We start from the raw sequence: 24,246 nt of genomic DNA, 5'->3' as shown, positions 1-24,246 counted from the left end.
TTGAGACCGCTCTAAAATGCTCATACGAATATTTCCTCGTTTGGATGAGTTATCTTGATTGTTGCTTCGTTGATGCGGGCGAGATACTCTCTTTGTGATTTTGATGGGCCCTGATGTATATTGAACAAACTAGTGGTGGTCAACTTTCGTAATTTGATTACATTAAATTGGTGGACTAACTTATTCACCAAGTCTTGATAACTGGTGACAAAGAGCCTAAGGAGGCCCATATACCATCTCAAGGTTGTGCCCCAAAAGGTGTCTGACAGGAGCTTGCACTACATGGAATCATGTGCCCCAATGATGTCCATCTGAGTGTTGAAGGAGGCCACATGCTCATATATGTCGTTGCACCCATCGAACTTGGCCAATGATGGAAACATCTTATATATCTCGTTTAATAGAGAATGAGGGTCAAACACTTCTAGTTTATCCATTATGCCCATTTCTTGTTGGCCCTACTAAATATGAATAACATTATCTTCCAAGAGGTCGGGTTATATCGATGCAGTTCGTCCATAGCAGCGTGCATCTTTGCTATGACAGTTTCCTTGCCGTTAGACTCTTCGCTAGCCGAAGGAGCTATCGTCTTGTTCACCATAATTTAGGATGAACCCAAAGACAATCTTCTGGTTAAATGCAGTGAAGGTGGCCCGACTTAGTTTTACCAGGGCCTACAATAATGGACGTCAATTATACTTGCTAAAAGTATAAATGTTTGACAATCCCTAGTGGATAAGGATTGTCAGAAGCTTTAAGGTTGTTAGGAGTATTGAGATATAACTCATGTGAGGTGATAAGTTGCTATATATATATATATATATATATATATATATATATATATATATATATATATATATATATATATATATATATATATATATATATATATATATATATATATATATATATATATATTATGTGTTATTAGTCGTGGTTTTCTCTTCATTGTGATGATACTGGTGTATTTATAGCCATCGAGGTCTGAACCAAGTCTCCCTATAATTCAAAAACTTGTCTAAACATGAGTGGTTGACTTCCTAAAATCAAGAAGGCGTGGTTAAGTCTCATGACTTCCTATGTAATATTGATTGACCCAATATATGTTCTACGTACGATCGCGTGTTATGGCAGAAAAACTAGAGATTCAGACGGCACATCTAAACAATGAGGGCTTGAACCAAAAGAGGGACACTCAGACTAGTGCAAGGTCGATTCAGGAAGGGCGATGGATCAAGCTTGTGCCACCCACCCCACCCCAAGTTTTCTCTAAATTATATCACTACAAAGATAAAATCAATTATATTTAAAAGCATACAAACATGTTAAAATAATTTTTACAAGATCATAATCAAAGTACTTTAAACGCGACATCAAAACTTATGTATGTTTTATTATGTTGTGGCAATAATTAATTTTGGTAAAATTAATTATAGAAAATTGATTGGAGACAAGTCAAAGATAAAATAGGTTATATTTTTTTTATATACACGCAAAAGTCGATTGAATAGTAAATCTAAGCATAAAAATCATCTTTAGACTATTTTTTTAATATAAAATTTAGTTTTTAAAGAAAAAAAAGTAATTTTGAAAGCAAAAAGAGTTTCTTTTCTAAAATGAGACTCGAATTTCCATTTTCCAAAAGGTAAAAACAATATTAGAGTTGTATGATACCAAATTAATTTTGCTGTATTTGATTATTTTAAATTAGAATTGATTACACCTGCATAGTTGATTACATTTGAAAGTAGCATTTGTACCTTTTAAAATTAAATTTGATTTTTATATTAAAATTTCTTGTTCAATTCACGATTACATGAATATATATATATATATATATATATATATATATATATATATATATATATATATATAAACATAAATCACATTACATCCCCTCATTTTCACCTATATCAACTTAAAGATTCAATTCACTCAAAAATCAATTTTCACCATCATAGAACTAATCACACACTTAATATATATTTGATTTCAATTTTTAAAGAGGAAGAAATGATTTTAGAAGTGTAAAATTAATTTTGACATACTTATTCCTCTAGAGCTTACTTAATTTTGTCTCAATTAATTCTATCGGAATATAAGATTTATAACAAATTTGAACTTGATTTTTCTACTTAAATTCAATCATTTTATGTTTAGCTTACTTTAATGTTAACTTGTGCCCCTAAGGTACAAGTTAGAAATTAAATATAGAAATAATATTTTAAAAATTATATATTGATTTTAATAAAAATATATAATTACACTTTTTATTGATTTTTTCAATGCAAACTTTCTATAAGTGGGTTTCTTAATTTGTGCCCTAGAGACATAAGTTAACATTACCCTTAAAAAAAATCAATTTTACAGAATTAAATAATTCAAAATCAATTTTTACCACCACTTTGCTCATCAATTTGCTTTATTATTTTCACACTTTATTGTATTTTTTCACAGTTTATTATTGTATTGGGACAAAATTTTCCATGGTGACATAGTTTTCTACGCAGCTAATTTTATTTTATTTTTGGAAAAAGCTATTTACGAAAAATTAGCATTATATAAGTTTAAACCTTATAATGTACAGACGTGTACTCATAGCTCTTTGATTCACATAAATAATTATAGTAAAAAATTAACTGCACAATCCTTTAATTTATCCATGTTTTGTAGCAGAAATAGCAAGTCTTCAGTTTGTGGCTTTCTCTTATTAAAGAAAATTCAGTAGGAAACTTTTTTTTATAGGTGTTAAATGGCAGCATAAGGTTTCTTGATATGAGCAAAATCCTAGACTATTTTATCTTGAAATGTATATAATTGTCTTCAAATGCTAAAATAAAATTCATTCTACAAAATCCAATCACTATTAAGCTATCACAAATTGTCATTACCAATAACAGGTACTTTCTCATATGCAGAAGTTTCTCTGAACCTCTTTGGAAGAAAGCAGCGGCTACCAAATCTTTGCTGAAAGTATACAAGTAAAGCAAATAAAAGAGCACCACTTGGAATTACAATGTCCCAAGCTGTTGAATAAAAATCCATACTATGGTCTGCATATATGTATGCTATACCAAGGTGCCATGCATAACTGTGAGCTCTATAAAGATCGTATGCATGTGGCAGTATGCGAACAATGGTTGTTCCGAAATAGAACGAAGATGCCAAAGCTTTTTCTTCTGAGTTCGACAATATGTTGAACAGAACCTGTGGGAGCAGAAACCCGTCTTGGAGTAAACCAGCATAAGATTTTAAGTCTTCCCAGAGTGATGGAAGTTGATTAAAATGTCGACGAGGAGTTTTAAACCTGTGACGTGAGAGACGGAACGGTCGAGACCTTTTCTGGCGATAATTCTTCCATATGTGCACGAAGCATGCAGTTAACCCACCACAGAAATACAATGGTAGAATAATAAATAGAACCCATTTTTCAGAAACCCATAAACCTGGCTGTGGTTCGCTTTCTTCGGTCTGTCTTGAAGACCATGTCAGTTGTAGAAGACGCAACTCGAGAAGAAAAGCTACCATTGTCACCATTCTCACAACTACTTCCTTCACTTCAAGCCAGCCTCCACTCCCGAGAAAAGCATCCTGCACAGTATTATGATTCACCTTGAATAAGGCTTCAAAGTTCAGCATCAGGGGAATCATGTGACCTAGAGTGATAAATAGAAGCATCACAATGGAAATGCGAGGAAGTGCTTCTGTGTGCTTTTTCACGTGGAGGAGTTGCAATCCTACAAACACACAAGCAAGTGTGTTTGATATCATTACCATAACGATCTCAAGGTCCATTCTCCAAATGGATGCGTCTGCTTGTCTTCTGGTTATAGAATATGAAGACAACTGAAAGGGTTCAAAATAGTAAGAATCTGTCTTTTGTCGCGTGCTTTCTATAGTCCCTTTAACAGATTCACCTCCTTTTGCATTCAATGGAGGAAACTGGACATTAATCATGATTTCACAGTCCAGAGACCCATTCTTCATCAGTAATTTGTCATTTGTTTTCAAATGCCGACACCCTATCAGACACATCACTCCAGTTTTTCTGTTGTACAATCCTTCAGCACTAATCTTGACTTCTGTTGATGCGACCTCATTACCAAACTTAAAATCAGAAGTAGGGTTAAGGAAAAACGTATAGCTGACATTCAATGAATTGCTGTAATGAAAACCGTGTGCTTTCAAGTTTCCACCATTCGGCGGAATAAATGGAACCCCATAAGGCAGTCCTTCATAACTTTGATCACCAACAAACAGTGGTGATGAGTAACCTTGAGTTACTTGCCCTTCACTGTTTGTCACGACCATGCTAAATGCTGTATCAGAAGAATGAACATCTGGATAGTTCTTTCCTTTTCCTATAGGAGTCACCTTTTTGGCACAAGACTTCCTTACTCTGTCAATTTCAGTATACTTGTACTTTAAACCAGGGAAACTTCCCGATCTCTTCCAGATACCTTCAAATCCCACGCTGCCGAAGTAGCCAGATTCACCAACAAGTTTATCACTCCATATCCGGCCGAAAACAGAACTCCTGTTTCTCAAAGACAACACCGCAGGAAACCTTAAGGTAAGCTTAATCGAGCAATCTCCAACATAAGGAGATCCCGTGATGTTCAGAATCCGGCAAGCAACTGCGCAAAGCCGATTCTCCTTCTCGTCCCACACCCCCTCAGATATCAATGTCATATTCGGACGAGACAGAAACACCAAGTCACTATCACCCGAACCACGAAAATCCAACAGCATCTGAATCTTCCGCCTTTCCACGCACCGAGCACCATAGAAACCCATAAAATCAGGCAACTTCTCAACACCATGACCATCCCCATGCAGATTGCAACTAACATCACGACAATGACTCCCATATTTAAGTCGAAACCTATCCCTATGTCGAAGAAACACAGAACAGGCATCATTATTTAAATCTCCAAGGCTCAAACTCTCCTCATTTGATCCCGCTCCACAAAAACTATCATTCTTTATCCCACCCATTGTAAAATCATAATGCGAACTCCGCGATAAAGCCAATATCGAAACAGGTTTAAAATAATCCAAGCTATTAATTTCATCAAATCTTTCTATAGTTCCACTAATCAAACTATCTAAAATCGTAACACGATTCGGGTAACGAAACTTAATAACAACATTAACATTTCGCATATTGTTTCTACTACCATAAGATCCTTTCCCAAACATACAAAGCTTACCAGAAGATTGTGACCAAAAGCCATTCAGAGAAACACGCATCCTCAAGGAAAGTCTCCGTCCGGGATAAACCCTCATCCCGGGAGTGGACCCCACTCCTGTCAGCCAGAGACTCACTCTCCCTACCAATTGATACACACCGTCGGTGGCGATTCTAGCGGAATTCACGCGGAACGTGACGTGTTTGAAGAAGTTTGAGTCGGCGGAAGCGTTGAAAAGTGGATCGCCGCCGGAGAAGTAATCGGACTGAAAGTAGAGAGATTCGGCGATGCCGGGGGTGGTTTGAGCGTCGGACGGCGGCGAGGAGGCGGGAGCGGGGGCGGGGACGATGTCATTGCAGAGACGATCGTAGGTGGTTTTGAAAGATGAATCGGAAGGGTTAGAAGCTACAAAGGAGAAGAAGAAGATGAAGAAGAAGAATATGAAAGAAAGGTCCATTGATGAAGATGAGTCACATTTGAATGGTGATTTGAATTTGTAAGGGTTTTGGAAATTGAAGAATAATGTTTGAAACTATATATTAATATGAGATTGAATCTGTGACTATATAGTAATAGATTGAATTACAAATATTATTACAAGATGATAAATTTGATGCGAATAATTTAAGAGATTGAATAGAAAATGGAGTTTAGAAGTGGAAGCATTGGAGTGAACCAGCCTGTATTGCAGAAAACGAGTGTTGGTTTCGTGGTGACTCAATTCAATTGCTTCTAGTTTTTGTTGAGTAATAAATCACATCATACTATAATTAGAATCTAATTTCTTTCTCTTTTTTGTCTTTTATACATGTGAAGAAGAGAGAATTCAAACTCATTTTTATCTAACTAAACAATTACTTGCATAAAATCTTTCTTTGATTGTCTGTTTATGATTATGTGTTATCTATAATATATTCTATTAAAATATTTTAAAATTGATATTTTTTAAATAATTAATTATTTTTATTTTATTTCTTAAATAACCACAATTTCAATTTATTTATCAAAATAATCATGTTTCATACACGCGTTTAAATCATGCACCAGTTTTGTCATTGAGCAGAGACGTCATCATGCATCTAGTGTAGCCAATGTAATTGGCACATGCTTATTATAAATCATGTGCATGCGTCATTACATGTGGCACAAATTATATGTATTTTATTTTATTTTATATTTTATACTTATAAATAAATAAATAAAATAGGTAAATGAAAAATAATTATTAATATTACGATATAAAGTTAAAATACATAATAATTGAGAAGAAAATCAATGATTCGCCCGATTGAAACGCCTCATGTTCCACATCCTGGTGCATTAGCCTGCCTTCGAGGTCTCCTACGATTTCTCTAAGGCGTTTAGGGTCTTTGAGTGCTGACATGATGCAATGGTGGCTGGTGTGAAGGTCTGGTGGAATGTCCAACGGTATTTAATCAATTTGTCATCATTTCTCCATAATAGTTCGGGGTGTTACCGCCAATGGCGCAGCCGTAATTGAGTCCATTGTCCGTGTTGTCGTAGTTTGGTCGTTGTGGTTTGTGGACTGTATGTTTTCCCGAATTAGGACATTGAATCGTTTTGGAAACGAATCAATGATTCATGTGGTGTAATAAAGTCAAATAATGGTTTGATGTTTGGGTGTTCATAAGTGGGGGGCTATGATGGGATGAGATTGAATCGTATGAATCATCTGTGCTATAGACATATGTGGTGGTTGCGTATGGTTGCTGGTGGTTAAGGTTTGGTTCTTGGTTTTGAGTTTGGGTGTGTGGCATGAATTGGTTGCGTGGTTGGGCGTTAGATGGTTGGGTGTATCTGATAGGGTGATGGTGTGAGGTTAGTCGTTGGGTTTTGGTGGGTTGACATTGTTCTTAGGCGGGGATTTGTTGTTGGGCGTTTGATGACGAAACTCGTTGGAATGGATCAATCAAATACCTTAGCTTAGACACAAATTGTGGCGTTGTAACTGACCTATACCATGACATATAGTGTTAAGTTGGTCTAGCGCCACGTATGATTGATTCATTTAAGATGTGTTGTTGTCGATTCCTCAAATGACGACACATCTCTTTTGCGAAGTATCTCCCATTGGAATAATCCCATTGGCCATCGACTCTTTGTTGATGTCAATCTTCCAAACACGTCGGAGGTTCTGGAATTTATTGTTGCATGCCGAACTGCATCTTTACACGGTCACTCTGGTGCGTCTCCACAGTAGTGAGCTGGATGATTGGTGTTTTTGTTGTCCAAACTGCATCATCATCATGGTTAACCTAATGATCAAGACCCAAATACGACCTCCATATAAACTGTATAGGAATTTGACATGATTAGAGGATATGTAATTGGATAATTTTTTAAAATCAAAAGTATAGTTATTTAGTAGTAATACATCGTCTGGTCCAATGTGGTCTAAAAGATTACGATAGACAGCTACAACGTGTTTGGGACACCTGTTGTAGTTCATCCCCTTAACTGACCACCTAGATCGAAAAGATTGAAAATATATTAGTTACGAAAAGATTGAAAATATATTAGTTACGAAAAGATTGAAAATATATTAGTTACAGTTAGTTGTAGTATAAAGTCTAACAAATTAAAAGATTTAAGATAGCCTTACTTTGCTGCGTAGGGGAATGTGAATGGCTTCTCGTTGACCGGGGCGCATGACGACATTCTTGACCAACCTCGTGCTTGTAGCAAATAGGCGCAAGAATAAAATTTACAGGTGTTTTTTTGTTGGCAATTTTACACAACGAACTATATAGATGAGACAAAACAGCTGAATCCCAACTATATGTGCCTACTTTATTTATGTTTCATAACAACGATAAATACATAATATTTATCGTATTACCAGTACTTTTAGGAAATAAAAAATTACCAAATAGAATCATAATATAACATCGAACTTTAATTATCTTTTCATACTCAGTAGATTTTTCGTTTAATGTTATACTTGAATAATATTGTTTAAGATATTTTAAATTAATACCTTGACCCATAGGTTGACCCGAAGTCTGTCCCATAGTTGTGTCTTCACACAAAGGGACACCCAACGATTCCTTGCTTATAGAGTTATCTTGGTTAACTCTACCATTTACGATCTTATCATCGATAGGTAGACATAACAACATGTAGACGTCCTCAAGTGTGACGGTACACTCACCGAAAGGAAGGTGAAATGTGTGGGTCTTGGGTCTCCATCTTTATAACAGAGCAAGAATAAATTTGTAGTCAACTGAGTATGAGACTATGTTGAGTAGATTACCAAAAATGCATTCTCGAATATATGGTTCTATCAAAAAGTCGTGTGGAACATATTCATGTACACGACATCGAAATCTCTTTGGGTCCTAACAAAAGATAATTAAGAAATAAGTAAGAATAAGTAATAAACAATAGAGACATTTTGTTAGGAAATAATAATAAGTAATAAACAATATAGAATAAGTGATAGCATACAAATGTCGCAATTTTATTGATTGTTCATCGATGTTCATCACTCATGATCAATAAAGACATATTGTTGCAGATATGGGTTGAGTGTTGCAGATACAACGGGTGATGCAGATATGATGAGTGTTGTAGATAGGTTGAGTGTTGCATATAGAATGAGTGTTGCAGTATTTATAGATGAGAAAGTAAGTTGAATGTAAGCTTGAGGGTAAGTTGCATTCACGGGAAAGTGGACTTTGCATGTGATGTATGTTAACGCGCCATTGGTAAGGGCACATGCATGTCTTTTTGTATGTGATGCATGTGAGCATGCGCCATTGGTAAGGCGCATGCATGTCTTTTTGCATGTGATGCATATGAACACACATCATTGATAAGGACGCATGCCTTGTCTTGTTAGGGAAGGGAATCCTGCAGGGAATCATGCAGGGCGCATGCCTGGTCTTATTAGGGCATGGGAATCCTGTAGGGAATCATGTAGGGCGTCATTAGTAAGGGTGCATGAAGGAGAATAGCCATCCAAGGCGCAGCGGAATTTAAAATTTTCTCCATTTAGTGATCCTTACGAATGGGCATGATCAGTGATAGAATCGTTACCTCTTGTGGCGATTCAAACCTTTGGTGCAGATCTCTGATAATGATCAAAAACCTTTGATACAGATCCACGGGGCGATCACGAACGTTGAACGATGACAACGTCTCTACTCAGTCCACACGAACGGATTCCTTCAATCGCAGTGCTAGCTGTTATGAATGAAGGCTTTGAGTGAGAGAGAGATACGAAATTCCAACTCTTCAGTTGTGTTGTATTCCCATACAAAGCTTCTGCACAAGAGCTCTATTTATAGAACCACTTGTGTGGGCTTCAAGCCAAAAAGCCCACTTAAGTGCATTTTGGCCTATATCTCATAATATGCCAAAATCACTTAAGTATTTGGTACCTTACCATATTTCGTATTTTGCTTAAGTACACCGTACCTTACGATGTTCCTTAATTATTCTATCTCTCATCAATCCCTCCTTTGTGTGTGACCCTATAGGTTTTCGCGGCGTTGGCAATTATATTAAATCACGCATTTAACATAATAAACAGTGAGCGGTATCTAGCAACACATCACTGCTACCCAAGTCACGAAAATGTCATGTGATCTGACAAAACCTCCTGTGATAATAATTATGTGTATAATTACCCCTTTGCCCTTATGTCTATATTGAACACAAGGTATAGACCGTGTCACCCTTGTCCAGTTCAATATTGGGCCCATAGACATTTATCCTGTTACGCAGGATTGGCAAATTCCATCTAGGACACTCATGTCCCTCAGCATGCTTCGTGGAGTACTCATCAACTGTCTTTATGGTCATCCAGTTACAGATAACGTTGGATCAGTAATAAAGCACTCAACTCTACATCTAGGATCCATAGTGGTTTCAGGTCGAAGAGTGGTATACACTATTATCACCATGAGAACAACTTATGACACTTTGCATAACTTTATATATAGTATTCTCATAGCGGGTCAATCCGGTATAAATATTACTCCTAATATTCATACCTATGTTTAAGACTTGATAACTCTTTATCCATGATCCATGAGATGTGATCATCAGTCTACAAACATAATAGTCTTAATGCTTTAATGTTATCCCACTTCATATTAAAGCTCGACTACGGATACTTTAAGAATAGTGCCCTTATGTTTAATGTGTTCTCATGATTAAGTCACACTTAATACATTAAACGGACTATCTATTCCAGGGACTTTATTAATCAACCATAATAAAGAAAATGCCTTTTATTATTAATAAATAATTCGATACAAGTACCAAAAGTATTGGCCTCTAGGGCTTACACCAACAATCTCCCACTAGCACTAGAGCCAATCAGGCATACCCCGTATGCCCATTGATCTAGTATGGCCATCATGCTTCTGCTGCGCAAGAGGCTTTGTCAGTGGGTCAGCTATATTGTCTAGTGTAGGTACTTTACATATTTTCACATCTCCTCTATCTATTATCTCTCGAATGAGATGATAACGCCTAAGTATGTGTTTGGATCGTTGGTGAGATCTAGGCTCCTTAGCTTGTGCGATAACACCATTGTTATCATAATAGAGACCAATGGGATCCACAATGCTAGGGACTATGCCAAGTGTATTGATCCAAACAGCTTCCTTTGCTGCACTTAAGGCAGCAATATACTCGGCCTCAGTTGTAGAATCAGCAACTGCATCTTGCGTTGAACTTTTCAAGCTCACAGTGCCACCATTTAAGCAAAACACATAACCAGATTGGAATCATTCATATTAAAGCGTCTCATCACTTTGTCTATGTACTCTGACTTAGGCCAAGCATTTCATGATCTATCTCTATAGATTCTGATAGGCTGCTTCACCCAGGTCCTTCATAGAAAAGCATTTCCCCAACCAAGACTTTACTTGTTGCAGGGTAGGGATATCGATTCCAATGAGAAACATGTCATCTACATATAATACCAGGAATTCGATCATGCTCCCACTAACCTTCTTGTAGACACAAGGCTCATCTTCGTTCTTGATGAATCCATACAGTTTTACTGTTTCATCAAGGCGAAGATTCCATGAGTAGGTCACAGGCTCATCTTGATCCATGAGTAATACATCACCTTGATCAGATATCCATATATCTCAGGTAGGTGACGTATCCTGCCTGACCTACGTTGGTCTTGTTCTACTTGAGCAAGTTGCTCTTACACAACTACTTGTGTTTCCTGCTCTAATTCCTCCATAGGTGTATCGATGCTTTGTGATTCTTGAATTTCTTCAAGTTCTACTTTCCTCCCACTTATTCCTTTGGAAATAAAATCCCTTTCTAGGAAAACTCAAGTTCGAGCGACAAACACTTTGCCCTCAGAAGGATTGTAGAAATAATATCCTCTTGTTTCTTTAGGATACCCCCACAAATAAGCATTTGTCAGATTTGGGCTCAAGCTTAGTTGAAATTTGTCGTTTCACATAAACTTCGCAACCCCAAATCTTCATGTAAGACATATGTGGTCTCTTACCACTCCATATCTCATATGGTGTCTTTTCAACCTTTTGGATGGAACACGGTTAAGTGTGTAAGCTGATGTCAATGGTGTATGTCCTCAAAAGGAGTTTGGAAGATTGGTGTGACTCATCATGAATCGGACCATGTGCAACAGGGTTCGATTTCTTCTCTCAGATACACCCTTCCATTGGGATGTTCCAGGAGGAGTAAGTTGGGATAGGATCCCACACTCTTTCAGATGATCATCAAACTCTAGGATTAAATACTCACCACTTCGATCTGATCGAAGAGTTTTAATATTATTACCTAGTTGGTTTTAACTCGTTAGGTTTCACCCTTTTGTATTAATGTTATTAATAGGCATTTCAAGATTAAGGACATACAATCCATTGTTCATTTGTGCAGTAGCATAGAATATATCATTCAAATAAATTGAGCAACAATTGTTCTTTATTATAAATGAAAAACCAAACTTGTCCAAACAAGCAATGGAAATAATATTCCTGCTAATTGCAGGTACATAATAACAGTTCTCTAACTGAATTATTAAACCACTAGGTAAAGTCAATACAAAAGTTCCTACGGCTAAAGCAGCAACCTTTGCTCCATAGCCAACTCGTAGGTCGACTTCACCTTTTGCCAAATCTCTACTCCTTTTTAGTTCCTGCACATTTGTACAAATGTGAGAACCGCATCCAGTATCTAATACTCATGATGTAGAAGTGGATAAATTAATAACAAAAATACCTGAAGTTGAAGTCTCTACTCCATTCTTCTTATCTTCCAGGTACTTTGGGCAGTTCCTCTTCCAGTGTCCGGTCTTACCGCAATGGAAGCAGGTGCCTTCTTTTGCTATGCCTCCACTAGGCTTCAAAGCAGCAGTGGGTCTGGGATTGGCAACTTCCTTGCCCTTCCCCTTATCACTCTGCTTAGTGGGCCTTTTGTTCTGTCTCTTTCCATTTCCGATCATCAGAATGGACTTCCCTTTTGACTTCAGATTCTGCTCGGCAGTTCTTAACATGGCGAGCAGTTCAGGAAGAGATTTGTCCATATCAATCATATTGAAATTTAGGACAAATTGACTGAAACTATCTGGCAACGATTGCAAGATCAAATCAGTTGCAAGTTCCTTTTCGAGGGGAAAACCCAATCTCTCAAGGTTTTCCACATACCCAATCATCTTGAGTACATGGGGACCTACAGGGGCTCCCTCAGCTAACTTTCTTTGAAAAAGGGCTTTTGAAACTTCAAACCTCTCTTGCCTTGCTTGCTCTTGATAGAGCAACTTCAGGTGTTCGATCATATCGAATGCTGACATGTTCTCATGTTGCTTTTGCAATTCTGAGTTCATGGTAGCTAGCATGAGACAAGCAGTTTCATTGGCATCATCGACATGCTTCTTATAAGCATCTCTTTCTGCCTTAGGTGCAGAACTAGGAGGTTCCTCTTCAGGAACAGGTGTCTCCAAGACATACAGCTTTTTATCATGTTTGAGGACAATCCTCAGGTTTCGGTGCCAATCCAGAAAATTTGTCCCAGACAATTTTTCCTTATCAAGGATTGATCGCAGGATGTTGTTAGAGGTGTTTGCTGTCATGGTAATCTACATAAGGATTAATGAAAATATAAGTATCATTGACATATTCAATTAGGCCTTTAATTAAATATGCTCCCACTATTTTACTCAAAACAAATGACCCTCATCATCTGATTCGGAAAATCCCGTTGGAAGATTTTCTAGTGGGTCGAGATCCATATTTCACTTCGTTCTAAGTCCGCGTAGGCGGATTACACAAAACTAGGTTATTTTAGGTAGGAACTCCTTCCAATTGTATCTCATACAACTCTCGAAAATTTCAGTTGGGTGAATAACTCCTTATTCTAATCCATCATATGGATTATTCCCAACTCTTGCTTCTAAACATATATATAATCTTATTATAATTTGTTTAGTTAAGTTTGACCCATTGTTTTAACAGTTGGATATTACAATTATCCCATCGCACCTTACTAATATATAGATCATGCACCTCGCGTAGGCGAAACCTACATTATCCATTACTAGTCTTGATGAGTGTTAAAACTTGGAAAGCATAAACTTAATATTTAATTTTGAGGCAATTGCAATTTTCTGATCTCACAGGCTTGTTTATCATATAAACCGTCTCTCACATGCATCAACATACATTCAAATGCATCAACATACATACAAACAAAATGAAACAGTTATGGCCCCTAGCGCAATTGTTCTCCCAAGTCAATGAGAGAACCTAAGCTAACCTACAACGATCTAAGCTTCTCCAAGCAAGATCTTCAAGGTTGTCCTCCTTTGGCACTGACTTCTTTGCTTTCTTCATATCATTACATTACATGAAAGAAACTCGTTTTACATACGAGGGAGTGAGATGAGAAAAGAAGTTACATTTGGGAGATTAAGAGAGAGGCACGACACGCAGGTCGTATTTTAAAAACCCAAAACAAAACAAAGGAAAACTAGGGCCATAACCGATCACCACAAGACAATAATAAACACTTTATTATTATTATAATTAATTCCTTTAATTAATTAAAATCAAATTAAATTTCGACGACCGATCATCACATTTTAATGAATAATTCATTTAAAATCGATGTCGCTTTTCGTATCAACACTTGACACTTTTAAAGCACTGAGTTAGCCGAATGGGTGAAAATTTCCTTGCGTTAACCGGTTAACCATATGCGTTAACCGGTTAACACTATTTTGAAATCTGAAAAAATTGTTTTCTGCCTTGCGTTAACCGGTTAACCAAATGTGTTAACCGGTTAACACTGTTTGAAAATGTCTTGGAAAACTGTTTTCCGCCTTGCGTTAACCGGTTAACCATATGCGTTAACCGGTTAACATTGTTAAAAAATCTCAAAAATTTTATTTCGCATTCCGTTAACCGGTTAACCATACGCGTTAATCGGTTAACACTGTTCCAAAAAGTGTTTAGGAAGCACAACTCTTGTGCGTTCAAACCCCAATCGCATAACTCTCTGACAACACAACCCTTGTGCCGTCACTAACCCTAATGCACCAATTTCAAACCGTCAAACACGTCTCGATTGTTAATTCAGTATGATTGATCAACACGTCATTGCTTCACCATACTAATGTCGGATCAAGAAGCAAACGACCATTGATCGCTCAAAGGAAAACAATCATCGAGGTTTTTGAATGAACGAAACAAGAACATTATATCATATATAATGTACTTTGCATCAGGGTTACATATATCACATATATGTAACTTGATCGATCTCAATTTAACCTTTGATTCATTCTGTTTTAATCATATTATTACATAACAAAAACAAATATCAGATTCATGGTTTCGTAAGTGGCTCTGATACCACTGAAGGAGAATAGCCATCCAAGGCGCAGCGGAATTTAAAAATTTCTCCATTTAGTGATCCTTACGAATGGGCATGATCAGTGATAGAATCGTTACCTCTTGTGGCGATTCAAACCTTTGGTGCAGATCTCTGATAATGATAAAAAACCTTTGATACAGATCCACAGGGCGATCACGAACGTTGAACGATGACAACGTCTCTACTCAGTCCACACGAACGGATTCCTTCAATCGCAGTGCTAGCTGTTATGAATGAAGGCTTTGAGTGAGAGAGAGATACGAAATTCCAACTCTTCAGTTGTGTTGTATTCCCATACAAAGCTTCTGCACAAGAGCTCTATTTATAGAACCACTTGTGTGGGCTTCAAGCCAAAAAGCCCACTTAAGTGCATTTTGGCCTATATCTCATAATATGCCAAAATCACTTAAGTATTTGGTACCTTACCATATTTCGTATTCTGCTTAAGTACATCGTACCTTACGATGTTACTTAATTATTCTATCTCTCATCAATCCCTCCTTTGTGTGTGACCCTATAGGTTTTCGCGGCGTTGGCAATTATATTAAATCACGCATTTAACATAATAAACAGTGAGCGGTATCTAGCAACACATCACTGCTACCCAAGTCACGAAAATGTCATGTGATCTGACAAAACCTCCTGTGATAATAATTATGTGTATAATTACCCCTTTGCCCTTATGTCTATATTGAACACAAGGTATAGACCGTGTCACCCTTGTCCAGTTCAATATTGGGCCCATAGACATTTATCCTGTTACGCAGGATTGGCAAATTCCATCTAGGACACTCATGTCCCTCAGCATGCTTCGTGGAGTACTCATCAACTGTCTTTATGGTCATCCAGTTACAGATAACGTTGGATCAGTAATAAAGCACTCAACTCTACATCTAGGATCCATAGTGGTTTCAGGTCGAAGAGTGGTATACACTATTATCACCATGAGAACAACTTATGACACTTTGCATAACTTTATATATAGTATTCTCATAGCGGGTCAATCCGGTATAAATATTACTCCTAATATTCATACCTATGTTTAAGACTTGATAACTCTTTATCCATGATCCATGAGATGTGATCATCAGTCTACAAACATAATAGTCTTAATGCTTTAATGTTATCCCACTTCATATTAAAGCTCGACTACGGATACTTTAAGAATAGTGCCCTTATGTTTAATGTGTTCTCATGATTAAGTCACACTTAATACATTAAACGGACTATCTATTCCAGGGACTTTATTAATCAACCATAATAAAGAAAATGCCTTTTATTATTAATAAATAATTCGATACAAGTACCAAAAGTATTGGCCTCTAGGGCTTACACCAACAGTGCATGCCTTGCCTTGTATTCTGCATGCTTGATTCGTGGCAGAGATTCTTGTAGTCTGAAGCATAAGCTTATGATGCAAGCTTCTTCGTATAAGTCATTGCAAGTGACGCCTAAGTTATATCTATATATCAAGCGTCAGTCCCTTTGGCGCATACCTTTAATTATGCGCTCACCATATACCATGCATCATCTACCCCATTTATTGTCAAAATGAGCTCTGTCTGTTCCGGTTGTCAGCATTTTACCGAAAGAGGAGTGGTTTGTGGGAGATAGGTTCTATGAGTCCAGTTCATACATGCTTAATCACGAACCCAATGCAGGACCATCCCAAACTCAACTCTCAGTTAATATGCGATGAAATTTTATCTGTCATTAGCGACAATCTGTCGTTAAAGGTGAGTACAATAATCTCGCATGTTGTTACACAATACAACTATACCCTATCATACAGGAAGGAATAAATAGCTAGGACTAAGACAGTTGAAAAAGTGTTTGAAAATTGGGAGGAGTCATATAAAGAACTTCTATAATACTTGATGGCACTTAAGCATTATACTCTAGGGACTATTGTAAGTTTGGAAACGTTGTCGGCGTATACCTCATACAGACTGTGTTAGTGGTAATGACATATTCCACCAACTCTTCTGGGCATATCAACCATGCATCAAAGGTTTTGCTTTCTATAAACCTATTATACAAATTGATGGTAGATGGTTGTACGGAAAATATAAAGGAACACTACTGATGGCAATGGCACAAGATGGAAATAACAATATTTTTCCAATCGACTTTGCATTAGTTGAAGGGGAGACTGTTGGGGGATGAAGTTGTTTCCTAAACAATATCTGATTGCACGTGCTCCTCATCCTAACTTATGTTTGATCTCAGACAGACACCTTTCAATAGTGAGTGCCTATAAAAACATTGATAATGGCTAGCAGGATCCTCCTTTGACGCATGGCTACTGCATTAGACATATCGCTCAAAATTTCATGCGGGAGATCAAAGATAAAATATTACGGAAGAAGGTTGTCAATGCAGGGTATGCATTAATAGAACCTTCTTTCAAACACTACCGCAAAGATATTAGATTGTCAAACACAAATGCAGTAAGGTGAATCGACAATATTTCATTGGAGAAGTGGACTAGGGCATACGACAACGGTCAACGATGGGGCCACATGACAATAAATCTTGTGGAATAATGAACTCTGTCTTCAAAGGCATCTGAAACCTATCAATAACCGCTTTAGTGCAAGCAACCTATTTTAGGCTAGGGGCGTTGTTTGAGATCATACATTCTAAATGGAGTTCAATGTTACAATCTGGGCAGTTGTTTAGTGATGCTTCAATGAAATTCATTAAAGAGGAAGCTGCCAAAGCTAACACACATGTGGTCACGATGTTAGACCGTCCTAAAGGTTGGTATAATGTTGTTGAATCAATGGATCACAATGAAGGCATGTCGAGGGGACACTATCGAGTGAAACTAGATAGAGGTTGGTGCGACTGCGGAAAGTTCCAAGCCTTTCGTATGCCCTGCTCCCATGTCATAGCGGTATGTTCAAAGGTTCGACATGATCCTTCCAACTTACCATCTGACATTTATAAAGTCATAAACCTTTGCAATGTTTACAAAATTAGCTTTTCTGTGGTAGTAAAAGAGGATTACTCGCATGCATATCAAGGGGACGTTCTCTAACACTATGAAATCATGCGAAGAAAGAAAAGGATCGTCCAAATAACACCCGTATTCGAACCGAAATGGATACGGCGAATAAAGTGATTAGATTATGTAGTTTATATCGCCAACCCAATCATAATCGTACTAACTATCACAGTGTTGGAACAAGCGCAACAAGATAATTTTATTTGTAACTCTTTTGCTTTATATTTAAAACAACATTCATTTCATATGATAAGCAGAACAAAACAACATTCATTTCATATAATAAGCAGAACAAATACAATAATTAAACAACAACATAAGAAACTACAATAAATAAAATAACATCACAAACAAATACAACACATAAATAACATAATTATGCGATTACAACCATCAAAACAATTTTGTGAGAAGTATACATCATCCTGTGAACGTCTCTGTCAGTTTTAATATTAACCCAGAAACAAATTTCTCCATTTTGGTTGAACGTCGTATCAAGCCATTGAATTCTTCTGATCCTTTCATCATCTGCAATGTCTCCATCTAACCAACGATTCAAGGTCCTGTTAAGATGTTCGAACGTATCTACATTCCAAAGTCGGATCTTCATCGGAGGTTGCGCTACTGAAAAGATTAAATCAATATTTTTCTTGTGAATATAAGGACACAAGTATGAATATGCAGACATTTTAAAGAAAATTGAAGGAGATTGAAGGAAAATGGAAGGAGGGAGTAAGAAGTTGTGTGAAAAATTTAGGGAGGATGATGTATTTATAGATGAGTGGTTGAGCAGTAGCCACATGCGTTGGCACACACATAGAGTGCAAAATGCATGCGCCATTGCATGTGGCGCCTACACATAGCCTACACATGCATGAGTCATTGCATGTGGCGCCTTCACATGCATGCGCCATTGTATGTGACGCCAACGAATACCATTTTCATTGGATGCGCCCATGCAACTGGCGTCTAGGTTAGATATTTTTTGAAAAATGGTTATTTTGGTAAATATTTTGAAAAAATGATTACTTTAGAATTTTAATTGAAAAAAGTGGTTATTTTAAAATCGACCAAATTAAGCTATTGAATCACTGGATTATTGATCGAATAAGTGAATCATTAATCCGACCGTAAATTTCTAATTTAGTTTATACAATTAAAAAAAATTATGAAATAAATTCTTAACATAATTTCATAATTATAAAATATTCAAAAGAAAATTTATAAATTTATCCTTGCAAATAACTTAATAACTTTTTAATATAACAACATAAATAAACCAAAGTTGAAAAAGTAATTGTTTAATATAATAATTCCATAAATTAGTAAATTAATTTAGAATACAAAAAAATATTAAGCTTTAAATAAATAATTAAAAATAAAAGATAGAGTAGAAAAATAAAAATCTATAAATAAAAAAGTTGGTAAGAATAATGTGAATTTTACTTAAAAATAATAATTTTTTATTTATAATAGGTGAAAATTTAATTTCATCTTCTTTTAATAATATATTTTTTTCCTAAATAATAAGATCATAATTAACTTAATCAAATTAATGTGAAAATATAATTTCATTTTCCTTTGATAACATAATTTTTTTAAAAACTTTTGTTAATTTATAATATTATCATATCATATAATTAATTTTTAAAATTTTAAAATTATTATATTATTATATTATAATGATTTATAATAAATAAATTTAACGAGAATGTATTAGAGAGAAATCTTATAATTATATAACATATAACTCTCTACTCTTTCTCTTTGACCAAATTACATATCAAAGGAATTTAGGGTGACTTTGATAAAACTATGATCCTAATAATTTTGAAAGGTTACAGGTTTAATATTGAAATTTGACAAAATTTTATTTTATTTTAATATTATTATATTCTTATAAATAATTAATATAATTATAAATATTAATAAAAACAGATTTTAAGGCACTAAAACTTTAAAAATAAAAATAAAGGATTAAAAATTATAATTAAATTAAAAAATAAATATAAAAAGATAAATGAACTGGATCAAAAAAAATATGTCGGATTAAGAAATCCACTAGTTCACTGGTCTAACCTAGGCATGGCAACGGGGCGGGTCGGGGACGGGTTTTACCTCTCCCAAACCCAAACCCGAATCCCCAAACAATCCCCGTTCCCCGCCCCAAACCCAAACGGGGATGGGGAATCAAAACCCAAACCCGTCCCAAACGGGTCCGGGTATCCCCGCCCCGCTACCATTCATTTAGTAAAATCAATTTTTTAATAAAAATATTTATTTTTCCAAAATAAAATTACATTACAAATAATAAAATAAAACAATCTAAAAAAATTCCATACATACATTTCAAATATTTTAAATAATAAATTCAAATTAAAATATCAAAATATTGACCACATATTTAATATTTTAAATTATAAAAAATAAATAATAATGTACATAGTAAAATAAATGGGGCGGGTTCGGGGACGGGTTTGGGGTGGGTACTAGTGTCCCCATTACCCGACTCGTCCCCATATTTTAAAATCGGGGAAAACCCAAACCCAGTCAAAACGGGTTTTCCCCGTCAACTTCGGGGCGGGTTCGGGTTGGTACCCGCGGGTACGGGTTATATTGCCATGCCTAGTCTAACCAGTGAATAAGATGGATCACGTCGATTTTTATTGAATCAATTGAAACTATGATTCGATGACGTTACAAACCATTATATCCTCTAATTCACTTACCAAAAGAGTTTGGATTTTAAAACACTAATTTTATAATCATTTGTAATATTCCATTTGTTTTTTCATTATCACATAGCATGTGTTTGATTATGTGATGAAAATAATTGATTTTGATTGAATCAATATTTTACAATTAATTTTAAGTATAAATGAATTGAAAGTAAAATGATTTATATTTGGATAAGCTTTGTGTAGAAGTGAATTACACTGTATATTTTATTTTATTGTAAAAACCACTTAAATTCAAAATCTTCAAATTTTAATTAGAATAATTATGAAGATAGAATCAATTTTATTTTAAAATAACCATACCCCTCAAAATTACTCTAAAATCAATTTTACATCTATAGAATTGTTTATAACATTTTCAAAAGGTAAATCAAATATACAATTCATTTCACAATACCAATAATTGTTAATTAATTTTCTATTATAATTTAAATATTTATTGTTTTTTTTTTACATAGTAATTGAAAAATCATTTTAATTTTTTTTCTATAATTTTTATGTTTTAATATTTTTCAAATAATAATGATAACATTTTTTAATATATATTATTAAAAAGACTTAGAATAAAAAAAAATATATTTGTTTCAAAAGTTTGTCATTTTCTCTTTAATACAAATTTTTTGCATAAGGATGATGCCCCTAATCTAAAATTAGGAACAAGTTAGAATTCACAGAGTATAAAAAAATATTTTTATTTATTTATTTTTATTAGCATTACTAGTCGATCTTTTTACAATTAAATCAACATTTCAAAATTAGTTATTTTTAATTGAGATTAATTAATATGTATTGTCAATGTAGAAAAAAATTTCACTATCAATTCATCATCATCATCATCATCATCTGTTTGTATTATTTTATAGGTAATTAAAATAAAAGTCAAACTCTTTGTAACATCCAACGTCTTGGATTAACTGACTTGGATCACAATAAGCTCAAATGTGTCTTCAACCCACACTATATATTCCGATGGCACCAAATCAATTCAAATTTCTATTAGTAGGGGTGGACTACTTCATCAAGTGGGTAGAGGCAGAAGCTCTGGCAAAAATAACAGCAGTGAGCGTAAGACGTTTCTATTGGTGGACTACTTCAATGGAACACGATTTGCCAGCTCATGCATGGTCGACTTATATAAATAATTGGGAATCCAAACGAAGTTCATTTCGATCGACACAACCCATGTGAATGGTCAGGTGGAATTAGCCAACAAAATCATACTCACAAGGATGAGAAAGAAATTGGATTAGGCTAAGGTACTATGGACCAAGCATCTTCCCGAGGTAGTCTATGTCTTATTTCAATATAAAACAAAGTTTAAATTACTAAGTGTAATATCATGTCTATTTGATAACACAATTATAGAGGACATCGTTGAGTATTAGAGGTATTGTGTCATATCATACAACCCCACACTCATTAATCAAAGAGATCCCCTTTAGAATGGTATGTGGCTCTGATGCAATGCTTCCTGTTGAAGTCAACATGCCTACATGGCGACAAGAACACTTTAATAATGAAGTCAACCAAGTTGGGCTGAAGATTTCTTCCAACTTGATGAATGAGGTAAGAGAAATGTCTCAGATTTATGAATTTGAGAAAAAGCAAGAGGCAACAACAAGATATAATACCAAGCTAAGACTTTGAATAATGGTAGAAGGAAACCTGATGTTAAAGCAAGTAATAGCATTGACAAAGAGGAAAGTTGTTCACTAATTGGCAGAGGGATTTTTGAGTACGACAAAAATCATCCCAATGGTGTACAACTTAGAAATCTTAGAAGGTGAAAAGGTTCACATAACCTGGAATGTTGTAAACTTAAGACACTATTATAGTTGAATAAAGCATTTGAGGATAAACAATATGCAACATTGAAAATATGATCAATAAAGAAACAACACGTCAAGGTGGCACTATTTTTCCTACAAGGGTATGTGTTTTTAACGAGGCCCTAAAAGCATTTTAATAAACTATGCCTTATATACCAGGTACGAATCTCGACAAAGAATTTGCACATTCCTTGAGAAATATACTAGAACCTTACAGGGAACCTTGCGCCTACAAGCGACTCCCTACGGGGTATATGTTGGAACATTATGGGGAATCTAGCGCCTACGGACGACTCTCTATGGTGTATATGTTGGAACCATACATGGAATCTTCCGCCTATGAGAGACTTCCTACTAAGTATACGTTGGAACCCTATAGGGAACCTTTCTTCTACAGGAGACTCCCTACAATATATATGTTAGAACCCTAAGATGAACCTTGTACCTGCAGGTTATAGATCTTTGTGTTGTGCAAGTATAAATCGTTAGTTGGTTTTAATGATGATAAATGGTGATAAATGTCAAAGGTACAATTGAGTGCAACTCTCTAGTACTAGTAGTTCCTAATGATGGCATATAATCAAGAAGAATATATCCCAAGTCTCGTTAGTCAGATGATTCAAGTTCCAATCGAAGTGTTAATCAACATTGAATCAAGTAGAGAAATTTGAAGTTTTAAAGTTTGAATGTGTGAAAGCTCGTCTGATCCCGCACTTAGCACTTTAGTGCAATCAAATTATTTGTAAAATGGTCAATAGTAAGTCTTGAAGTACTAAGGAAATCACACACACAAAATAATTTTCAAACCTCTCTTATTTCTATTAAAACTTCTTAAAACCAATCAAGGAAAGTATGAAATTGATTAAGAAGTGTTTCTAATCAATTAGGAAAGTTAACCCACTGCCTGATTGATTAAAATTGTTTTGGGTCGGCCATATCGAACCCGACCGACCACCATGAAGGAACCACACTCCTTCCAGAATCTTCTCAACACACAAGAATTACCATCCTCATGATTACCAAGGATCTCAACTGCAAGTGCATCCAACGACTCTCCGCAATTCACTCCTAACAAATAACGAGTTCTCTCTCTCTCTCTCTCTCTCCTCTCTCTCTCTCTCTCTCTCTATATATATATATATATATATATATATATATATATATATATATATATATATAATATATATATATATATATAATATATATATATATATATATATATATAAAGGTAACAAGTTTCAAACACAATATCACTTCACTTTTCTCTCTCACATATTTGAAGCTTCGATCCATCGTTTTCCAACTCATTTTTGGTTCCTGACTGAAACAGTGACGCCATTTGTGAGAATCGACTTCTAATTCATGCAATTTCCACGGGTTCGTGTTTTCTCTCCGATTCATTAGCCCGTCACCTTCTTAGGTCACCGAATCAAGAGTATTCTGAATGGAACACGAAGATCCATCACATTTTAATTAAATAAAGCATCATCTCAATTTTGATTCCTCAAATCTCCAGATCTCTAGTTTTTACGACTTCAAGTGATGGTTGGATCTAGAGCTACTCGATTCAATAAACCACTTCTACC

At 35.4% G+C, this 24,246-nt stretch overlaps 1 protein-coding gene across 1 annotated transcript; it reads right to left on the bottom strand.

Annotated features, from left to right (window-relative positions):
* Nucleotides 1–2,817: 2,817 nt before the first annotated feature.
* LOC127082180 (uncharacterized) lies at nt 2,818–6,002 on the bottom strand. The gene has a single exon (XM_051022417.1). It carries the CDS (start codon nt 5,647–5,649, stop codon nt 2,875–2,877), a length of 2,775 nt encoding a protein of 924 aa, XP_050878374.1. The 5' UTR covers nt 5,650–6,002; the 3' UTR covers nt 2,818–2,874.
* Nucleotides 6,003–24,246: the final 18,244 nt, after the last annotated feature.

The sequence above is a fragment of the Lathyrus oleraceus genome, chromosome 1 (genome assembly GCF_024323335.1).
Source record: "Lathyrus oleraceus cultivar Zhongwan6 chromosome 1, CAAS_Psat_ZW6_1.0, whole genome shotgun sequence".
In the NCBI taxonomy this organism is placed as follows: Eukaryota; Viridiplantae; Streptophyta; class Magnoliopsida; order Fabales; family Fabaceae; genus Lathyrus; species Lathyrus oleraceus.
The sequence above is the reverse complement of the archived record's forward strand: the minus strand, read 5'-3'. Positions and strand labels throughout refer to the sequence as shown.

Coding starts and splice junctions, on each gene's coding strand:
- LOC127082180 (XM_051022417.1), bottom strand. CDS start 5,649: ATGGACCTTTCTTTCATATTCTTCTTCTTCATCTTCTTCTTCTCCTTT.